Consider the following 21,185-nt stretch of genomic DNA (forward strand, 5'->3'; position numbering starts at 1 on the left):
AGAGTGATATCATTCATGGTCACCTGGTTGAAATAGGGCGCTTTTCTTAAGGGGACATTCAGAGGTGCCCGTTCCTGCTGGGCTGTTTGCCTATGGCTGAACAGAAATGTTCCCCACTGTTAGCCACGTGGGGGCGGGGAGGAGGCAAAATGCGACCTTGTAACAAAAACACATGTGCTATGTATGTAATGTTAACAGCAAGGTTTACCGTGAAAGAGTGTACCCATTGTTCTATAAAATGTATCTTTTCAAATACCACTGTCCCTTTTTTTTTTCTCCACCAGCTGCATGTGTTTCAAGGATCACAGGATCTTCTAGTTCCCAGAGGCTAGCGAAGATTAGAAGGCGGAAAAAAAGCACTCGCTATGAAATGTTCTCTGAGCTTATGCTGTCCTCCCACACTGACAGAGCACAGACGAATGCATGGAGGCAGGCAATGTCAGAGTGCAGGAAAGCACAAAATGACCGGGAGGAGAGGTGGCGGGCTGAAGAGAGGGCTGAAGGTGAAAGGTGGTGGCAGCGTGATGAGAGGAGGCAGGATTCAATGCTGAGGCTGCTGGAGGATCAAACTAATATGCTCCAGTGTATGGTTGAGCTGCAGGAAAGGCAGCAGGAGCACAGACTGCTGCTACAGCCCCTGTGTAACCAACTGCCCTCCTCCCCAAGTTCCATAGCCTCCTTACCCAGACGCCCAAGAACGCGTTGGGAGGGCCTCTGGCTACCCAGCCACTCCACCCCAGAGGATTGCCCAAGTAACAGAAGGCTGGCATTCAATAAGTTTTAAACTTTTAAAGTGCTGTGTGGCCTTTTCCTTCCCTCCTCCACCACCACTCCTGGGCTACCTTGGTAATTATCCCCCTATTTGTGTGATGAATTAATAAAGAATGCATGAATGTGAAGCAACAATGACTTTATTGCCTCTGCAAGCGGTGATTGAAGGGAGGAGGGGAGGTGGTTAGCTTACAGGGAAATAGAGTGAACCAAGGGGCGGGGGATTTCATCAAGGAGAAACAAAGAGAACTTTCACACCGTAGCCTGGCCAGTCATGAAACTGGTTTTCAAAGCTTCTCTGATGCGCCCCGCACCCTCCTGTGCTCTTCTAACCGCCCTGGTGTCTGGCTGTGCGTAACCAGCAGCCAGGCGATTTGCCTCAACCTCCCACCCCGCCATAAACGTCTCCCCCTTACTCTCACAGATATTGTGGAGCGCACAGCAAGCAGTAATAACAGTGGGAATATTGGTTTCGCTGAGGTCTAACAGAGTCAGTAAACTGCGCCAGCGCGCTTTTAAACATCCAAATGCACATTCTATCACCATTCTGCACTTGCTCAGCCTGTAGTTGAACAGCTCCTGACTACTCTCCAGGCTGCCTATGCATGGCTTCATGAGCCAGGGCATTAAGGGGTAGGCTGGGTCCCCAAGGATAACTATAGGCATTTCAACATCCCCAATGGTTATTTTCTGGTCTGGGAAGAAAGTCCCTTCCTGCAGCTTTTGAAACAGGCCAGAGTTCCTGAAGATGCGAGCATCATTTACCTTTCCCGGCCATCCCACGTTGATGTTGGTGAAACGTCCTTTGTGATCCACCAGTGCTTGCAGCACTAATGAAAAGTACCCCTTGCGGTTTATGTACTTGCCGGCTTGGTGCTCCGGTGCCAAAATAGGGATATGGGTTCCGTCTATGGCCCCACCACAGTTAGGGAATCCCATTGCAGCAAAGCCATCTACTATGACCTGCACATTTCCCAGGGTCATTACCCTTGATATCAGCAGATCTTTGATTGCATTGGATACTTGCGTCACAGCAGCCCCCACACTCCAAATTGATTCCCGACTGACTGGTAGCTGTCTGGCGTTGCAAGCTTCCACAGGGCTATTGCGACTCACTTCTGAATTGTGAGGGCTGCTCTCATCTTGGTATTCTTGCGCCTCAGGGCAGGGGAAAGCAAGTCACAAAGTTCCATGAAAGTGCCCTTACGCATGTGAAAGTTTCGCAGCCACTGGGAATCGTCCCAGACCCGCAATACTATGCGGTCCCACCAGTCTGTGCTTGTTTCCCGAGCCCAGAATTGGCGTTCCACCGCATGAACCTGCCCCATTAGCACCATGATGCCCACATTGCCAGGGCCAATGCTTTGAGAGAAGTCTGTGTCCATGTCCTCATCACTCTCGTCACCGCACTGATGTCACCTACTTGCCCGGTTTCGCTTTGCCAGGTTCTGGTGCTGCATATACTGCTGGATAATGCGCATGGTGTTTAATGTGCTCCTAATTGCCAAAGTGATCTGAGCGGGCTCCATGCTTGCCGTGGTATGGCGTGTGCACAGAAAAAAGGCGCGGAACGATTGTCTGCTGTTGCCCTGACGGAGAGAGGGGCGACTGACGACATGGCTTACAGGGTGGCTTACAGAGAATTAAAATCAACAAAGGGGGTGGCTTTGCGAGAAACTGAATAGCCGCCTCAAGGATAGAACTCAAAACTGGGTTTAGCAGGCCGTTGATTTCACAGAGGAGAGGAGGAGAAAATGAATACAAAACAAATCTGGTCTATTTCTTGTTTTGAGCCACTTCATCTATCTTTATACATCATGCTGGCAGCAGACTGTGCAGTACGACCGCTAGCCATTGTCACCTCCTGGGTGCTCAGCAGAAGACGGTGCAGTATGACTACTGGCCATCGTCTTCTGCTGGCTGCAAATTAAAAGACAGTGCACTGCCGGTAGGACTAAATCGCCATGAGATGAAACAAGAGAAATGACCTGGCTGAGTCACTCCCATATTTGCCCAGGCACCCGGTTAAAAGAGCACCCAGGACTACGTCAACGACAGCTACCAGTCATACTGCACTGTCTGCTGCCAAAAGGCAATAAACTGCTGCTGTGTAGCAATGCAGTACCATGTCCGCCAGCACCCAGGAGACATCCAGTGACGGTTAGCTGAGCGGGCTCCATGCTTGCCATGGTATGGTGTCTGCACAGGTAACTCAAGAAAAAAGGTGCAAAACAATTGTCTGCCCTTGCTTTTACAGAGAGAGGGAGGGAACGGGGGCCTGACGATATGTGCCCAGAACCACCCGCGACAATGTTTTAGCCCCATCAGGCATTGGGATTTCTATCCAGAATTGAAATGAGCGGTGGAGACTGTGGGAACTGTGGGATAGCTACCCCCAGTGCAAAGCTCTGGAAGTTGACTGTTGCCTTGGTACTGTGGACACAGTCCGCCGACTACATGCACTTAGAGCATTTGTGTGGGGACACACACACTCGACTGTATAAAAATGCTTTCTACAAAACCGACTTCTATAAATCCAACCTAATTTCGTAGTGTAGACATACCCAAAGAGGCTCCTGATTGAACAGGGCAGGAAGAATCCTTCTCTGAAGCTGCTTTCTCCTTTAACTCTGAAGTGCGCAGTGTGGCAAGAGCAGAGTGCGGAATCTCCGCCCCACCAGCAGGCTTTCCTGCCTGTTCCTGGCTCGGCGCCTCCTGGTGCCCCCCTTCCCCTTCTCTAGTGTTTCCTGCCTGCCTGCCTGTGCTCCCTACCAGGCCCTGGCCTGGTGCTAGCTGCCTGCCCCAGTGTTGCCCTCAGTGTTGGTCTTACAGGTTAGAAGAATACGAATCACAAGTTCACAAACTGGAGGGCACAAGTTTCTGTAATTTCCCTCTCAACCTTTTGGGAGTCAGACTGGGCTGGCTCAGGGTTGCTGGACAAGCTGGTCTCTCTCTCTCTCTCTCTCTCTCTCTCTTTTTCTGGAATCTCAGCTTTCATTTTAAAAAGAGAATTATTTAGCCCTTATGGTTGCAAAGATAAGATGGAAAATAGGAATCAACTGTAATCAATACCATTATACTAGCCTGAGTTTGCACACAACCTGAAACGACAGCTGGAGAGCTGAGAACTGCCATATAAATGCCAAAATTGTTACTTCACAGCTGATCAAAGGACGTAACAAAGGAGAAGTACAATTTTCTTTTACGGATGTGTACAGTGCACTCTGGGTGACAACTCACTTTGGCACAAATAGGCAGCACTTGGGAGAGTAATGCCATTTATCTCCCCCCCCCCCCCAAACATCTATCTTGCAGGCAAGAAGGAGCAGAGGCCAGGGGTCCATTCCAGCCTCACCCAGAAAAGCTAAGCACAGCAGGGCTCGGTCGTGTAACTCAACCTCCGCCAGCTGGGCTCAGGTCTAGGTGACCCAGCAATGTACATATGATCACAGCACATTTGCACAGACAATGACATCTCATTTGGATGTCCCAGGGGGACGGAGGTTGGCTAGTGGGGGCACAGCCAGGGAGGGTACCAGTTGGGGTGGCCAGTTGTGGTTGGACGTATTCCTGGAGGTTTCGTCACAGGACATAATCTTTAATTAAGTCCAGGACAAGCCTGGAGGGTTGGCAACCCTCGTACCAGCGTGGGGCGTGTTTCCAGTTTGATCCCTGCACTCTCCCTTCAGCAGAAGGCGCTGCCGCTTACTCTTCCCTCCTAAGCTCCCACCGCCCTGGTCTCAGGCTCAGATACCCGGGTGATGGGCGCCCCAAAGGAACCCAAACAGACCAGCCGAGACGCCGGCCTTACTCGATTACAAGGCATAAGCTAGCAGCCGTGCGGCTGCTCCCAGCCCTTCCCGCACTCCGGGGGCGCCACGGGCTGTGCCTCTCCGTAGGCCCAGCTCTGTGCCCCACCCCTGGCCAGGGCGGGGATGCCTCCGGGGGACCCGGCCACCTTCGCTCCACTGGCCAGCGGCTGGGGGGGCGGGGCCTGCCCCCGGACGGCCCCTCCCTCACCCGCACCGCCACGCCCCCGGGCGGGCAGCGGCCCCGCCCCCCCAGAGCGGCGTCCCACAGCTGCAAGGGGCGTGTCGCTGGGGAGAGGGAGGCGGGGCCGCGGCCGGGGCCGGGGCTGGTACAGTCCCCGCTCGGCTCTGCCCGCTCGCACTCCCCCCGGCAGCTGGAGCTCGGGCTGCACTTCGCCCTCGCTCGATCCCACGCCGGCCGGGGCTTTCCGTGCGCTCTGCTCCGGGGAGCCGCTCGCTATGAACGCAGCCCGGGCCCTGCTCTCCGCCGTGTTCCTCATCGGCTTCCTGTGGGATTTACCCGGTTTCCAGCTGGCTTCCATCGGCTCCTCCACCAAGGGCCCGAGGAGCCGCCGAGAGGCGAAGGTGGCCAGGTCCCCCAGAGGCATCCCCGCCCTGGCCAGCCACCAGCCGCGGCTGCCGCAGGAGGCGCAGCCGGGGGGCAAAGCGCAGCGGCGAGCGGAGCCCCACGAGTACATGCTGTCTCTGTACAGGACCTACTCCATAGCGGAGAAACTGGGGATCAATGCCAGCTTTTTTCAGTCCTCGAAATCCGCCAATACTATCACTAGTTTTGTAGACAGGGGACGAGGTAAGTTCAAAGAGCCGCATCCCTCTGCCCACCCGAAACTGCTGCCGCCGGCGGGTACCCGTGTGCGTAGAAGGGAGCCTGCGCCTTGAGCCCAAATCCCGAGTAAGCCCTTCAGAGCGCTCTTAATACAGCCACGCGTTTGTAGATCATTTAGTTGCCAGGCTGCGTTTCTCTGCCGCCGATCTCTGGAGAATATTTGATTTGGATTTTTCTGTAAAAAGGAGCGAAAGATCGGGAAGGTGGATCTTATACTAAATAGTGGATTTTTTTTTTTTTGTAGTAGCAAAAAGATTAGCGACTCCATCCGGATTGCAGTGACCGCGGGTTTACATGAGTGAGGCATGCACGATCGCTCCTGAATTCGCAAGAGATATTTTAAAAAGATGCAAGCGCTCTTGAGTGTAAACGCAATCTTAAAAACTGCTCTTCTTTTTATGTCCTTCTTGCAAAGAAAGGATCACTCTTATCGCTTCAACGGTAAGGCAAATAGAAAGTTCAAACCGACCGAAGGCAAATCTTTACTGCCTAAAGCTGCTCTAGTTTATCAGGGTTGCTTTTATCAAGATTGCCTGCAACAAGCCCAGCTCCGTCTGAAATCACTCAGAGTAGGAAGCAGCTTTTAACTGGGCTCTTCTTTAGAAGTGCCGGCTAGTTCATGGAAGCTGCCCTTCAAGTCCAGGAAAGTCTTATAGCAGAGCGTTCGCTGATAGGCGCAAAACTCTTTGCGGGAAGCCAGCTCAGGATTGAAAGGTGCTTTGATTTGCTCCTGCTTTTCTTTGGGCCCGATCCTGCTTCCATTAAAGTCCGCGGGGGAAACCCTCGTGGATTTCAATGGATGCAGAATCTGCACCTCCTCGCTCTTTTTTGCTTTGTGTTTTGTTTTGCCCGGGCATCAGCTATGCTCTCCCGGTGTTGTAAACCTCGTTCACCGCGCCAGGTTAACGTGACAAATGCCGATAGAACCGTAGCGATCCATATGGGCAGCCTGAGACCGCCTTGTTCTCGATCACTTATCTCACCCTCTCCTCCCCCTACACCTGTGTGCCGGGGGGGGGGGGAATATCCATCCCAGATCTTCAGCCCTTTTCGCATTTAAAGGTTGTTGAACTGCCTCTCCCACTGATTCTTTGCCAGCTCTTATACTGGGGAAGGTGAAATTGAGGATCCTTTGAGACTGGAACAGAGAGTGTAAAAACATTTTGTTACCTTGGCTTGTGAGCTATTAACGACAGATGAATTAACTAGTTCTTAAGGAGGGTTGTAAATTTCATTCCCTTCCCCCCTAACTATTTAGGACACCCCCCCCCCCAGCCAACCTGCTTATTACAACCTGCCTGCAGCTCTGAACCTATAGAAAGAGCAAGCTGCTCTTTCGGCTGGGTCAGGGGGTTCATTAGCTGTTGAAAGCCCTGAAAAGCAAATTGCCTTCCTATATTTGATGATTTTTCGGACAAAGCTCATCTTTGAAAAGCCACATGGCTCCTTTGTAGTTATATGAGCTGGTTATTTAGTCCCCAGCTTCAATCAAAACCAAAAAGCAGCTGAGACTTGTTTGACTCCAAGGCTCTTCTTGTCTGATCTGCGGAGGGACATCCTTTATCTCCTACCTGAGCTGTTCCTCCGAGTCCAAGCGCCTTGCTTCACACGCTACTCTTGAGCCAGGGGTCCAGACAGTCAAGAGGTCCTGGGACAATAGGCCGTAATGTTCGAGGCAGTTTGTTTTCGTATGGTCAAGGAAGAAAAGTGTGAGGAGAGTTAATGGCAAATGTGTTTTCAAGCTCTACATTTTCTCCTTTTATGCCCGTTATATTTGGCCCCGGTGGAGTTAATTTGAAAAGCGTCGCTCGTCCGAAGTCATTTGCTGACTCTGAAACCGCTTTGAGGAATAGGATGCGTGGGATGAGCTTTGAACGATTGTAGACGCGGAGTAAAACGCCAGGGAAGGCGTAGTGCTTTTTGTTGCTTGCTTGTTTTGTAACTACTCCCTCTCGGTGTGTGTGCGTGTCAGAAACTCCCGCAGGTCACGGATAGGGTTTCTAGGAATACAGAAACCGAGAACTAGTTTTGTTTCCCGGTTGTGTCTCTTTTTTTAAGTTGCTTTCTGAAATTAAGATTTCTTTCCCCGCCATAACAATTACCCCACTCGGTACTGCCAACTTGTTTGCAGAGGAAAAGCCCTGCAAGCCGCATAAAAACACCACTTTCAAGATCATCTTATTCTTGATCACCAGAGGAAAGACAGTTAATTTAACAAATTTAGCTCATCTTGCTACATGGAGGATACTACTCTGTGGGGAAGTGATTTGCGAACAGAGGTCCCGGTTTGATGAAGGAAAAGCCTCACTTTCCCCCGTTGATTTTGATTTGATGTGTCACAGGCTGTGACCTTGTGCTGGACCTTCTATGGGTTGCTTAGCATCAAGCCGCTGATTGGAGTATTTCAACTCAGTGATCTAATTGAGTGTTCATGTCATAACATATCAAATATTGTCTAGTCTCCCATAATGAAGTGGACCAGCCAATGGCACATCACCAAAAACTTCAAGAGAACTTCCGTTCCTCTGAAGTGGTAGCTTTTTTACTGCCCACCTCCCTGTGGGCTCCTCGCCCAGTTAATTGCCGAGCTGGAGTTGTACGGCTGCTGAACAGTTCCTGCTCAGAAACAGTTCTGTCAATTCATTTACAGACAATATAGCCCCTCGATTGACCCAGTTAGATAGGCTGCTATTTACCTAACTAGGAATTCTGGAGGAGACAGTGGTAGCCATACCTTGTCTGCCCACATAACCTTGTTAATTGCAGGGGTTCATAAGGATAACAATTGGGGCGGAGTGCAAAGAATCCTTTGGGCACATAAAGAAATTCGGTTCCCAAACCTGTTGTCTGGGAGGAGAATATCAAGAATAGTTAACAGGGGTAAAAGACTTTCTTATTGGATGATCTGCAATTACTCTTTTTTTTTTTTTTAAGTGTCGTTGGGTGAATGCATGGAATTGCAGCCAAAGAACATAGCCTCTGATTTGTCCATTGCACACCCAAAATAGTGCACCAGTATCTTCTCAGTAACGAGTGAAGAAGGGGAGAGCAGTTAAATCGAAGCTCCAAATATCCCTCCTGGCGTTGCTTTCTTCCTTCCCCTAAACTAATGAGATCCCTTTCGGGGCAGTTGGATAGGGGAAGAAGCCGCGCTAGCCTGTGTTATTCTCAAGCGTTAAAAATAATTCAGAAAGGGAGGAATAGGTTGTGATCCCCCCCGCCTTATTTTGCCACCCCACCCCGCTTGTTATGGTCGCAAGATCAGACAGGACCTAGCTGAATGTAGGAAAATTACTGTTGGCACATGAAGTAACTCATTAAAACGCAGATGGTGCTCTCTGGCCTCAGGACCCCCAGCATTGGAGCGCCATGGTAAAGCAGGACAATTAGGAACTCAAGGACTCACTCGGCAGGAGAAAAATAAGAGAAGGAGGGAGCTGCGCGAGAGAGAAATCAACAAGGAAACTGGCAAAGAGGAAGAAATGCAGAATGGTTCATACACAGAGGCAGTGTCAGGGAGAGCTTCTTTCCAAGCAATAACGAGGGGGTGGAGGGGGAGGGGGCAGGCAATTGGCCCATAGGTTAATGTCAGATTTCCCTTTTGGATGCAAAGTTTCTAGGTCGGTTCCAAACAAGAGAGAATCCTTATTACATTGGAGGAGTTTTTCCGCAACAAACACAGTAAGATCTGAATATTATTGCCGGATTTGAAAGAGATGCAGACCGTCTCCTTCCCCCCAGTTTGTGTTACACGTGCAAGATAGTTCATTAAGAAGTTTACAGGAATCTGATTGTAATTTTGTGTTGTTTCCCTTTTATATTGTGGGGCGAGGGGAGGGAAATCCACGTGCAAAATCTGAAAATGTCCCGGCTGTTCCTGTGGCAGAAGAAAAGGAATGTAAATCCCACTTGAAGTTCATTTTGTGCAGCATGTTTATGCAAAACAGCGGGTTTCTGGGTGGACCTAGGGCTGCAATGCAGTGTGATCAGTGTAGAGCCTTTGCCCAGGCAATGTTGTCGTTGGCAAAAGGAAAATGAAATATAAGCAGGGAAGTATTTTAATGGGGAAGGAGGGAATTCACAACTGTTAATTATTTGGTGACCTTGTATTCGATTTGTTTGAGCCCCTTATAAAAACACTAATGCAGACCAGACGGCCAAAGTGAGGGAGCCTGCAGAAGGTTTCAATCTGCGCTTTATTTCCCTGGAAAGTGCCTTGGAAAGAGTCGAGGGACTGGCGATGGTAGAAAGTTTGGAAGGCGGTGTGCTTGCAGTACCCTCCACCACTGGGGTGGGGGACATCTTGTCTCTTTGTTAACCACAAGGGACAGAAAGGTCTCGAAAGAGATCTTGCAACTAGGCACGAGCAAGAGAAAGGGACTAGATTTGGGGCTAGAAGGTGGGGGAGGCTTTTCTGTTCCCGTGGATGAAGTGGGGGCAGCCACAATTCCTCTTGTCACATTTTCTTTGAGCGATGTGGTTTTTCCTCTGTCCGTCCTGGGAACTGAGCTGGGAGCTGTTGGGACGGTAGCTGGGAGGGAAGAAGTGGGAGGGTACAGAAAAGTTATAAAATAGTCGCAAAGCAATTGCCACGGAACACTCCCTTGTTTGTCGTGCCTTTTTAAAATAAGACACCGGTCTTTTGCAGCAGCAATACAGCTGTATCTGTAAAGATCACTCCATCTACTCTTACTGGATAGGAGTTTTTAATTTAGGTACAGCAAAACAACCAACTTGCATTCGGATCTATAAATCCTCCATTAGCCATCCATTTCATCGGGAACAACAAACAAAACCGTTTACCACCTCATTCTGTTGATTTAAGTCGCTACCTCATAAAAAGGCACGGGTACATCTTAAATGCTGTACACAGAGTCTCTTTAAAGCCCTATGCAGTGTGCAGTAATCAGCCGCTGCAAACTGAAAATCAAGGAGTCCAGATACCTAAAGTAATTCCAAATGCTTATTTTGGACCCGATCCCACAATCTTTACCGCTCCCCCCCCCCCCCCACCCTTCCCTTGTTTCCTACGGGACAGATTTGCCCGGGTAAGAACTGTAGGATCGAGCTCTTTGTTTTCAGAATTGTTATTGCTGTTTAGAAAGCTCCCATCTTTTTCTTGTCCCCTTCCCCATAATGTTGTGCAAAACTAGGGTCACAGCAAAATGCCATAGGATCCTGCGATGAAATATGAACTGATCAGGGAGCTCGAGAACGAAATCTCACCATCTACACACGCCTGCCTGCCTCTTAGACAGTTTACACGTATAGGAGCCCTTTAGAATTCCGAGTCTCCTCATGCCACGCTCAGACTAGATTCGGAATGCAACGTATTTGTTTGCCACTGGCGAACTAAGAGCAAGAGTAGCCGCAGCGGTGGGGTTGTAAGGGGACGTTAATCAGGCGATCTGCCGCATCGCGTTCATTACTTTCGTCATCACTTCTTAATCCTAAAAAAGGAGAGAGAGAAAAGGCGATGTGGAAACGCTTGTTTCCTCGCATGCCCTGCTGTGGCGTTTTGCAACAAACTAGCAATAGGTTCTGGAGCTAGTCAGCCTCGCCAATAGGGAACTCCGATTGTTCCCTGGCCACATGACTAAAAGATGGTCTCCAAACTATAGGGGGACATTTTATCTTTTACTAACTGGCAGGCTAAAGAATGGGCAGATATTTTAGCCCCGAATTTGCTGAAATAAGTGCTGGTCTTTACCACACATACATTTCTCGTCTCGTTTTTCTACTCTTCTGTATCTCTAGCTTCATAATAATCCAAGAGCTGTAAAACAAATAATTTTGGGACAGGAATATTTTAGGATTTGGGGGGCTATTTAAAATATTTAGGCTAAGAAAATCATTCAAACTAGCATAGGGAGTGACCACACTTAACTCGCTCTGAGAGTGAAGCCATTTCGCTTTAGCATGCATCCTACTCTTCTACGAAGCAGTGAGGGCGATTTTAACCTTGTTAAATGTATTATATAAAAGGTCATTAACACCCATGCGAAACTCCCTTTGGATTTGTCTTGCATAAGGACTGTATTATCCAGTCCAGTTTGACAGGGCTACAACTTCAGATTTGTGGCTAGAGTACATTTGTCTGTTTTGTCACTTTGTTGAAGTTTGTTCATGGGATTAAAGAGAGAGAGAGAGCAAGGAAGAGGCTGGTGATAAACCCAGAACAGAACTGCCATAGCAGAGGGAGACGGCTAAAATGTAAGATTTAGTATTCAGTATTTTCGGGCATAGATTCAGTGAAGAAAATGATCAAGAAAATAAATGCACGCTAGCTGTGGGCATTTTGACTGTAAAATATGCACTAAATAATCACCCTGAGTTTGTTCACTTTTTGGCAGGATGAGGAACAGATTCTAGGACGGTCTGGTCTTTCCCAGTTACCTGATAGTGAGCGAATGAAACGTTTAAATCTAGTCACACAGTGTAATAAAAAGCCAGTGCAAGGCGCTCAGAGATGTGGAATTCAAACTGGAAAAATGCCACACATGGAGAGGTATCCTCTTTACTCTATAGCCTACATCATGCTTAGAAAGTACTACCTGTCAGTGTTGTTACTGTGCAGACAATGTGTACGCAGCCTGTCATGATTACTGAGGATATATGTTTTAACTTTCAGATTATTGTTGAACGAGAGTCTTTAAATGGTCTTTAAACTACGAATGTGCTTTTGCTTTGAGTTTAAATATGGCTTGAAAGAGAATTGGGAAAGAGAAAAATCTTCTTGAATGTGGTTTTGGTATAATTTGTAGTGATGTAAAGTTAAGATTTGAGCCCTAATGAATTGGCTGGAAGCCCAGTACCTGATCTGCCATGAAAAGGGAAACTTTGTGTAGCCTTCATTAATCCCAGCCTTTCCTCGGAGTTCAGATCTGCCTGCTAGAAAGTGAAGCCGGGAAGCAGGAGTCGTTTAACACAGGGAGTTAAAGGAAACATCCCGTGCAAATAATTAATTTAACCCTAGAGATGGTAAAACCACCACAACCACAAAGTAAAGGAAATGTACATAACACGAGGGCTCCTAGGAGGGAACGCTTCCAGCTCCAGCTCAGTTGGCATTTCTCCCACAGACTCTTCTGTTTAAAGCGGTGACATGAAGGTGTCCCACGCAAAATTCTGCAAGGCAAAACACGATGAGCATATTCGTTTCCCGGGACACCCTTGAAAGGGCAGGATCTACATCAGGCTGTTTCTTTTCCCCACCAGATAAATCCAGATAGATCCGTCTCCCCCCGCAATATTTTGGCTTCACTTAGAAAACTAACAAAAAGGACATTCGAAATAATAATATAACACTCAGGTGTATGCACATTTAAATTCCAAACACAAGGGTACCTGGAGGCTGACTTTTCCGTATGGTATTTTCTATAATTCAGTGTTTCCAACAGCCACTTGTGCGCTTTAGCAATACAGTACATTTGTTGAGCTCTGGAAATAGGTTAACAATAAGCGGAGAGGGGGCAGATATTGAATGTGTTGTCTGACGACACAGATGCCACCCAAGCCAGGTCTTTGATTTAAAGGAAAATAAATAAGCAAAGCCCATACACACTGTAAGACCCTACCACAAAAGGTGAGCGAGAGCAAGGGGTGTTTTCACCGTTACTGTGCTCTTTGCACGGTAAAACGGAAAACAAATGGACTGAAAGATTCTAAAAATGGATCCGTCTTTCTCAGATTTCTAGAATTTTTATGCCCCCCCCCACCCCGCCCTCTTCCCTCGCTCCTCTGGTTTTCCCACCCTCTTGACTGTTTGCACTGGGAGCAAGCCAATATGGTTTAGGATTATGTCTTCATCTGTAATTATTAGGTTACAAGAGTGAGCAAACAACGTTTATCTGATCGGATTCAAAGCTGCCTATTTGAAATAACCGGTGCCCTGGCCCCTTTGATGGAATAAGGAGAACTGGCAATTTTATCAATTGATGAAAGATTTTTGACTGAACAATTTCTGGAACTCGGTAGTGCCGAGATGTGGCCGTCCTTTGAAATCTTCTTACCCACCTGGTATATTTCCTTTCTGACGTGCCTGTCCCATGTGACGTGAAGCCAGTTCAGACTCAAATATAGTTAGAGGAGCAACAGATTTGTTCTTGTTTGAAACCCACACATCCGAGATCGTCCCGTGGCTGGAAGAGTTGAGTGATCTCCTTAACTGCAGGGAAAAACACAGAGTGTTCGGACAATTTACAACCTTCAAGTTGCCGTTTTCAAATCTGAAACCTCACATGGGATCTCGCATTTTCCTCCCCACTACTGCTCAGTGCGTATAACTGCCATTTAAAAGTACACTTGACATTTGCCCCTTGATGGCATAAATCTCCACGCGACATTCCGGAGCCACTAAATGTCCAGCCCTGCTGATCGAAATCTGAGACACTTTGCTTTCACTTGTCCTCACGTGGGAAAATGGAGACTTGGCCCCCTCCTCCCTTTCAAACCTCTCTCAGGCGAGCCCCACAATTCTCTTTGCAGAGCTCAGTTGAAAAATGTGCCTGTAACCCCCCCCCCCCAGCTGAAAGGTACAGCCCCATAGAAAGGGGTTAGTTCTGTGCAGCAGGTGATTGCCCCTGCGTTTCCCCTTCTCCCACCTTCTAGCACTACACCCTCCGTTAGATCTCCGCCTGGTAACAGGTCCCGGGAAGGGGGTGGGGGGAGAATACCTCTATTTCAGGTCCGGGTTCTCGGCCTGCCACTAGCCTGCTGGGGTGGGACACGTGCTGACAAGCTGTGAGCGGGAAGCGGGGAGCTAGGCTCCAGATTTTAGGGCTCTGAAGGGACTCTGAGAACTGGTAAACCTGGGATCAGAGGACTCTGGGGACCCCAGGGTCGAGGAATCTGGAACCAAACAGATCCAGGCACCTAGGCTCAAAGGTGCCACCTGGCTGGGCTCCTGAGCTTCAGTTGCAATTCCCGGAAGAGAAAAAGTGGAGCGCATCTCCTTTGAGATCAAACACAAGACCCCCGCCCCCAAGCAGGACTAGAGAGACCCAGCTTTCCCCTGGCCCCGAAGACCAGGGGCAGAGGTGGGAGGGAGGGTTGGTCGCCTGCTAAGCAGGGCTTGGGAAGGTGTTGGCGTGTGCCAGGCAGGCATGGGGAAGAAGATCTGCAGCCCCTCTGATCCCAGCAGACCTGGCAGCACGGCGTGAGCGCCCACGGGCGAATAAATGGAGCGCCTACTTTCCTAGTCCTGCCTCACACTCTATTCAGCTCCCGGCAGCTCACCGAGCGCAGGGTCAGCGGCCAACGCTGCCTTTAACCTGCCCCCCCCTAGGAGGAGAGAGCGATTCAAAAGCCCATAGCTCAGATCACCCTCCCACCCTCCTGCCCCCTGAATGTTGGTGTACAGAACCGTTCCCAACGAGAATAATGAAGGAATGGGGCTGCCGCGGAGCTGGCTGTATGCGCCTTAGTTTCTAGACAGCCATTTAGGAGAAGGATCAACTACGTTTTCAAATTGCACTGAGGAAAATAATGTAGCCCTGGCTCTGGCTGCAGCATGAATTTAGGGCTCTGGATAGTGAAAGTGAAATGTGACGAAGCAAGCAGGACATTGTTTGAATCATCCACATTCTTGCTGTTGGACTGTACATCTTTTCCTGAAACTTACACCGCACCTCAGACCCATGCTCAGCACATAAAGTGGAGGAAAAACTCGTGAAACTGACACACAGTCCTGGCAGGGTGAGTGTTGTCTGAGAGCTTCACTTTCTTGAATTATTCACCCCATCCTGCAGTCCTTGTGCACTCAGAACCCCACCTCCCCCAACCCTCCGAAGTCAACAGAGGAGATTTGGGTGTATTAGGAATGAGGGAGGGGGGAAGGGGTGTGTGGATCAGGCCCAGCGTGGAAAACAATAGAGAGACAAATGAAACCATAAAGAACTATGGCCCCATTCCCAACTTGTTTCTGAAGAACAAGCCGGGCGGACGCAACACATTTTGCCTTGTTCCAGCTGGAGGGCTGATAAAACACGTGTAAACGTTGCAGTGATAGGCCGAATCCTGCTCACTTCTCTCAATGGAGCGATCCCAACAGCACTTTGAGGTCATTATAATGAAGCTACAGAGTAGCAGCCCTGTTAGTCTGTATTCGCAAAAAGAAAAGGAGGACTTGTGGCACCTTAGAGACTAACAAATTTATTTGAGCATAAGCTTTCCGATGCATCCAGCTGAATGCATCCGATGAAGTGAGCTGTAGCTCACGAAAGCTGATGCTCAAATAAATTTGTTAGTCTCTAAGGTGCCACAAGTCCTCCTTTTCTTTTTATAATGAAGCTAGGCAGCACTTGCTATATTTCACTTTTATTTTAAACAGATTGTTTTAACAGCTGTCGTTGTCACCTTGTTTTTGTAGGCTCTATGGTTGTTAATAAATGTGTAATTCCCACTGAGGTAGGTTTGTATCTCAGTCGGGGTTGTGTCTAGGTATCCCTGAGTTACTGCTGCTCCTCAGAAGACCCAATTGCAGTTTGAATTAATTAGTTCTAGTTAATCTTCATTATAGAAAAGGAATATTCCTTCCTCGGTTGCAACTAGGTTACAGGAGTCTCACTTGGGTACTTGGAGGTTTTGTAGGCCTCATTCCAAATTCTCTGGTGTTCTTCTTTATGAAGAACTCTGGCCACCCGCTTGAAATAATCCTCAATGTGATTTTACTTTTAAAAGGCGCTGGTCCGATTTCCACTGAAGTCAAGGGGAGATTTGCCACTGATCTCAATGGCAGCAGGCTAGAATCCCAAGTGCTTTACCCAGGATTAATCCATCTTCATACAATCGTTTTGTCACCTGCTTTGGGAAAATCATTCCACCTATTTTATTTTAAACGAATTAACCCTTTCACTGCTGTCTTCATTATCTTTTATCTTCCTCACACAAGGAAATGTATAATTGATTTCCAGGACCGATCTATGTTTATCCATGACTCACATACACATTTCTAAGGAAAGAAAACGGATTTTTGCCTTCCCCCCGGGGAAACATAACCGTGCCCTGAATAAAGGCGGAAAGCTCCTCAGAAACATTTTCTAGAGGGATGGAAACCCGGTAAAGTGTACTTCGCTACAGTCACCCAGGCGGGCTTCGACCGCGTCCCTAACTCTTCCCATGGGTTTGTTAGGACACCCTGGCTCCGCGCAGGGTTGCTGAGAAGGCTCTGTTAGGAAAGAGCCGCGATTTCTCGAGAAATATTGCCTGGGCACTGTGTCCCGGTTAGGCAATGCGATTCCAGCTGAATTTCACACAGTACCTATTGTCTGCATTTTTGGGGAAAAAAGCAGCCAATGGAGAGTGACTTTTGAGTTCCTGTGTGTCAACCCGTATCGATTTTTACATCGATTTGGCAAGTCTGGAGGTCTTGGCTTCCATAAATCATGCGGCTGTTCCCCCACGCCTCAGCAGGCTCCCCCCTTCCAGACTTTTCAGCTGGACCTTAGGTTGTGAAATACACTGATTAGAAATAGCAATGACCTCTGAAATCAACAAATAAGAGGGATTGTATATTTCTTTAGTCTCCATTTCTACCTCTGGTGCAAGCTGAGCTTGGAAATGCTGCGAGGGGCTGCTGAACGCTGGCTCCAATGACACTTTTACTATTGAAATATACACAAACTTTACTAGCTTCTGGGGAGACCCAGGGGCTTTGGGAATTTTCGTATTTGCTGGGTTGTAAACGTTTTATTGGAAAGCAGCTCGGGGGAATCTGGTTTGCTTTTCGTGCTGTACTTCGTACACAAATGTGTCAAAAAAGAAGTCCAGGTTTCTCTCTCGGAGCGGAATGAAATAGCCCCCTCCCCTGCCCTCCCTTCCCTTGCCCCGCCGGACTGTAGCCGCAGAGGACAGCAGGGCCGACGGGGTGAGGAAATGTCCCTGGAGCGCGGGCTGTCAGAACACGCCCGGGCTCGGGAGCCAGTGTGGACGCGGAGCGCGGCGATTCTCGCTGTGCGCCGATCCTGCCACTAAACCACGGGCTCCCCTTCAGGGACCCCCGGGGCCCGCGCTAATGGAAACGCCTTAGGGCCTGCGACTCATCTAACCCCGCAGCGACCCTGCCTCCCTCCTCCCCAGCCATGGAAGGGGAAGCCCCGCGGAGAGTGGCCGACACCGGCCCTCTCCCTTCCCGGGGAGAGGGCGCCTGGCTCTCCGGGCTGGGGGCTGGGGCGGTTTCGGGGCAGGCGGGGTGAGCCCAGGCTGCCTGCCCTGGCTCCCCGCGGCCGCGGGAAGGTCCCCCGGCGTGAAACTGACGGCAATTATGTGTTATCTTGCAGACGATCTCTCGCCCGCCCCGCTCCGGAGACAGAAGTATTTGTTTGATGTATCGACCCTCTCGGACAAAGAAGAGCTGGTGGGCGCGGAGCTGCGGCTCTTTCGCAAAGCCCCCGGCCATCGCCGCTCCCAGCCCCCGCCGGGCCTGTCCTCCATGCAGCTCTTCCCCTGCCTCTCCCCCCGGCTCCTGGGCGCCCGGGCGCTGGACCCGCGGGAGGCGGCCGCGGCCGGCTGGGAAGTGTTTGACGTGTGGCAGGGGCTGCAGCAGCAGCAGCAGCAGCAGCAGCCCTGGAAGCAGCTCTGCCTGGAGCTGCGGGCCGCGGGGGGCCGGGGGCAGCCGCCGCGGGCGGACCTGCGGAGCCTGGGCTTCGGCCGGCGGGGCCGGGCGCAGCGGGAGAAGGCCCTGCTGGTGGTGTTCACCCGCTCCCCGCGCAAGAGCCTGTTCGCCGAGCTGCGGGAGGAGCGGGGCCCGCCGCGGCGCGTGCCGCAGGAGACCCAGCAGCAGTTCAAGACGCGGCGGAAGAGGCGGGCCGCCTTCGCCAGCCGCCACGGCAAGAGGCACGGCAAGAAGTCCCGGCTCAGGTGCAGCAAAAAGCCCCTGCACGTGAACTTTAAGGAGCTGGGCTGGGACGACTGGATTATCGCCCCGCTGGAGTACGAAGCCTACCACTGCGAGGGGGTGTGCGACTTCCCGCTCAGATCCCACCTGGAGCCCACCAACCACGCCATCATCCAGACCCTCATGAACTCCATGGACCCCAGCTCCACGCCCCCCAGCTGCTGCGTGCCCACCAAACTGACCCCCATCAGCATCCTCTACATAGACGCGGGCAACAACGTGGTGTACAAGCAGTACGAAGACATGGTGGTGGAGTCCTGCGGTTGCAGGTAGCAGGCTGCTTGGCCGGTCTCCCCGGGGCAGATCGCGGCGGTTTGGAGCTATAAATGAACTCAAAGGACAGGAGAGGGCTGGTGGAGTCTCAGGTCCCGGAAACTTCACCTGTTGGACGGGACGGGAGGGGAATTCTCACGTGTTGGGTGCTCCTGGAAAACAGTCACGGATCTGAGGCCCGTATGCATCGGCTGGCGTGATCTGCATACTTGATAGGCTTGAATGGGTGAGGAATAGTTTGTGCATCTGTCTCCCCTGTATCCCTGCTCTCGACACATTGGAAACCAGCGTGGAAACCAGCCACCAACCAACCCTTTCCCCTCTGGCGAAGCTCCACAGGACAGAGGAGAAGGTGGGCTTTAACTGCCTTCTCCGTGCCTGACCCAGCCAGCCCGATGGACCCCTCACCCGACAAGCTGGGCTGCTCAGTGTTCAGGAGAAAGCTGGCACTGCGTAGCCCACCTGCCAGATCCTGCTTTGCACACAAGGAGATTCAAGCCTACCCCTCCCTTCAAAGAACTGGGTGGAAGTGGAGGCAGGACAGTGGGAGGGGGAGGAAAGAGGGGGACACTTTTTTGCAAAAGCTTTCTTCAGATCTGATGGGAACCAGCGCTCTCCAGATCCGGTTGTGGGAGTCAAGTCTGGAGAGAGAAGGATTATTTTGCTGCGCCTTCTCCGTCGATGTTTCTCCCCAGTGTATACAAGATGCAGCGACAGGCACCTGTTCAAACTGAGCCCGTTTAAGATTAAGGGAAAGCAACAGGCACGACTCTTTTCATGGGTTGGCATGGGGAGAGTAATGGAACTAGCAATCAGAGGAGGCAAAAAAAAAAAAGTCCCCAATTAAGTTTTTTGGTTCCAAGGACTTTCCCCTTAGAATTATCTGATGATCTGTACCTGCTTTAAGCGTAAAGGCAATTTACCAAGTATAAAAACAATCAAAGCCAGAGAGCAGAATGACTCCTGCCTCTGAAGTTTCCCTAAGAAGGGTTATTTCGTTTCTGCCCTCTCTCTTTCACATTCCTGCAAAATTACCAGCCAGAAATAGCCTACGGCCCCCTCCCCCAAAAAAAACATTGTTCCAGATTGTAATTACCAGTTCGGTTATATTTTAAGGCTTAGTAATGAAAAACTGTGAAAAGAGCAAAGTGTTACAGAAAACACAAATAGGAGTGATTTGGAATGGAAGCTCCTTTAAATTTCAAGAAACAGCATGTAACTATTCAATTAACAAATTCCATATCAACCTGCAACAGTATTATATGGAAATATGGTGCTGGAAAAAGCATTTATAAAGATTTTTGTTTCCTTCCCACCTTTAGTCTGAAACAAGGCTTTACCCAAGAAAAGTGCACTTCTCAGCATGCCTAAACCTTTTTGTTTTTATTTTTAACTTGTATGTTTATAGGTTTAGACTTCCCCCACGGAATTCTAGTGCTGTTAGCTTATCTGGTTTCACAAAGCTTCAAACTGGTGAAAAAAGATGAGAATAATAATAATATTAATTAATTAATTAATAATATAAAACGCTAATAATAATAAAAAGACTCGACCAGGAGCAATAATTTAAAATGCACATTTTGCTTTGGATGCACTGTTGTTCATATTAAAGCTGTAAATATTTGTTTATTTAAACAGACTGAAAAGTGCAAAATGGAGGTGAACAACATGCATTTCTTTTTTAAATGTACAAAACATTATATGCACTTGAAATGTTATAATTTCTAATATTTTTTAAAGTTTATATTTGAGTTGTACAGAGTTAAGCATTAATCAAATATTTCATTCTTCCTTAAAGATATCATTTCCTTAAAATATTATTGCAAGATTTAAATTCTGTGTTAATAATGGAGATTTTTTTACTGTCTACCTCACTATAATACAAGTATTTACAACTCTAAAATTATCTGAGGTAAATTAATATTCAGAACATTTTTACAGTACACTTTTACTGGACGATACTACAACTATTACTGTATTATTAAACTTTTTTTTTCAAAAAGTCAGCTTGCTTTTATATGTTCTATTGTTTGGTTAAGTAATAACAAATTCCTCTCAAACATTGGCTGCAATTCTAAAATGATGTAGTGTTAAGTTCCAATAAACACCACTTAAAATATAATATTCAAAGCCATTCTTCCTACTTGAAACCCTTCTGTATTCTCATAAGAGTTTTAGTTTTACCTTTAATATACATTGTTGGTATTATTATGAGAGAAGCTACATTATGATTTTATATAACTGTAATTAACTGGAAGAATGCATTAAATGGAAAGATTCAGACGAACATTTGTAAATATCATCTGTATTGGACACATTTCTATACACTGTATTATGATGAGAAGCATAAGTACTGGATGTTTTATAAATGATATTTATTTTGATGCAATGCGTAAAATATTTATTAAATTTTTTCCTGGTTATCTCTTAGATAATGAAGAGCTATTCACTGAGTAACTGTTTCAATAAGAGAAGAATTCCAATCTCTTATTATGACATTGTGTTCAGACAACAGCAGTAGCCCACTGTGCATTTAGCATGATTCCTTTCAAAGAAAACTTAAATCTGTATGCACAGGAGTTGAAAGAAC

The 21,185-nt window shown here is 48.6% G+C and overlaps 1 protein-coding gene across 1 annotated transcript; it reads left to right on the forward strand.

The window, feature by feature from the left end:
- The first annotated feature begins 4,950 nt into the window (after positions 1 to 4,950).
- On the forward strand, positions 4,951 to 20,981 carry GDF6 (growth differentiation factor 6). Its single transcript, XM_038391215.2, has 2 exons — positions 4,951 to 5,391; positions 17,706 to 20,981. Exons 1-2 carry the CDS (start codon positions 5,040 to 5,042, stop codon positions 18,593 to 18,595), a joined length of 1,242 nt encoding a protein of 413 aa, XP_038247143.1. The 5' UTR covers positions 4,951 to 5,039; the 3' UTR covers positions 18,596 to 20,981.
- Positions 20,982 to 21,185: the final 204 nt, after the last annotated feature.

Source organism: Dermochelys coriacea, chromosome 2, assembly GCF_009764565.3.
Source record: "Dermochelys coriacea isolate rDerCor1 chromosome 2, rDerCor1.pri.v4, whole genome shotgun sequence".
Lineage (NCBI taxonomy): Eukaryota > Metazoa > Chordata > Testudines > Dermochelyidae > Dermochelys > Dermochelys coriacea.

Coding starts and splice junctions, on each gene's coding strand:
- GDF6 (XM_038391215.2), top strand. CDS start 5,040: ATGAACGCAGCCCGGGCCCTGCTCTCCGCCGTGTTCCTCATCGGCTTC. Junction 5,392..17,705: donor TTTTGTAGACAGGGGACGAG/GTAAGTTCAAAG, acceptor GTTATCTTGCAG/ACGATCTCTCGCCCGCCCCG.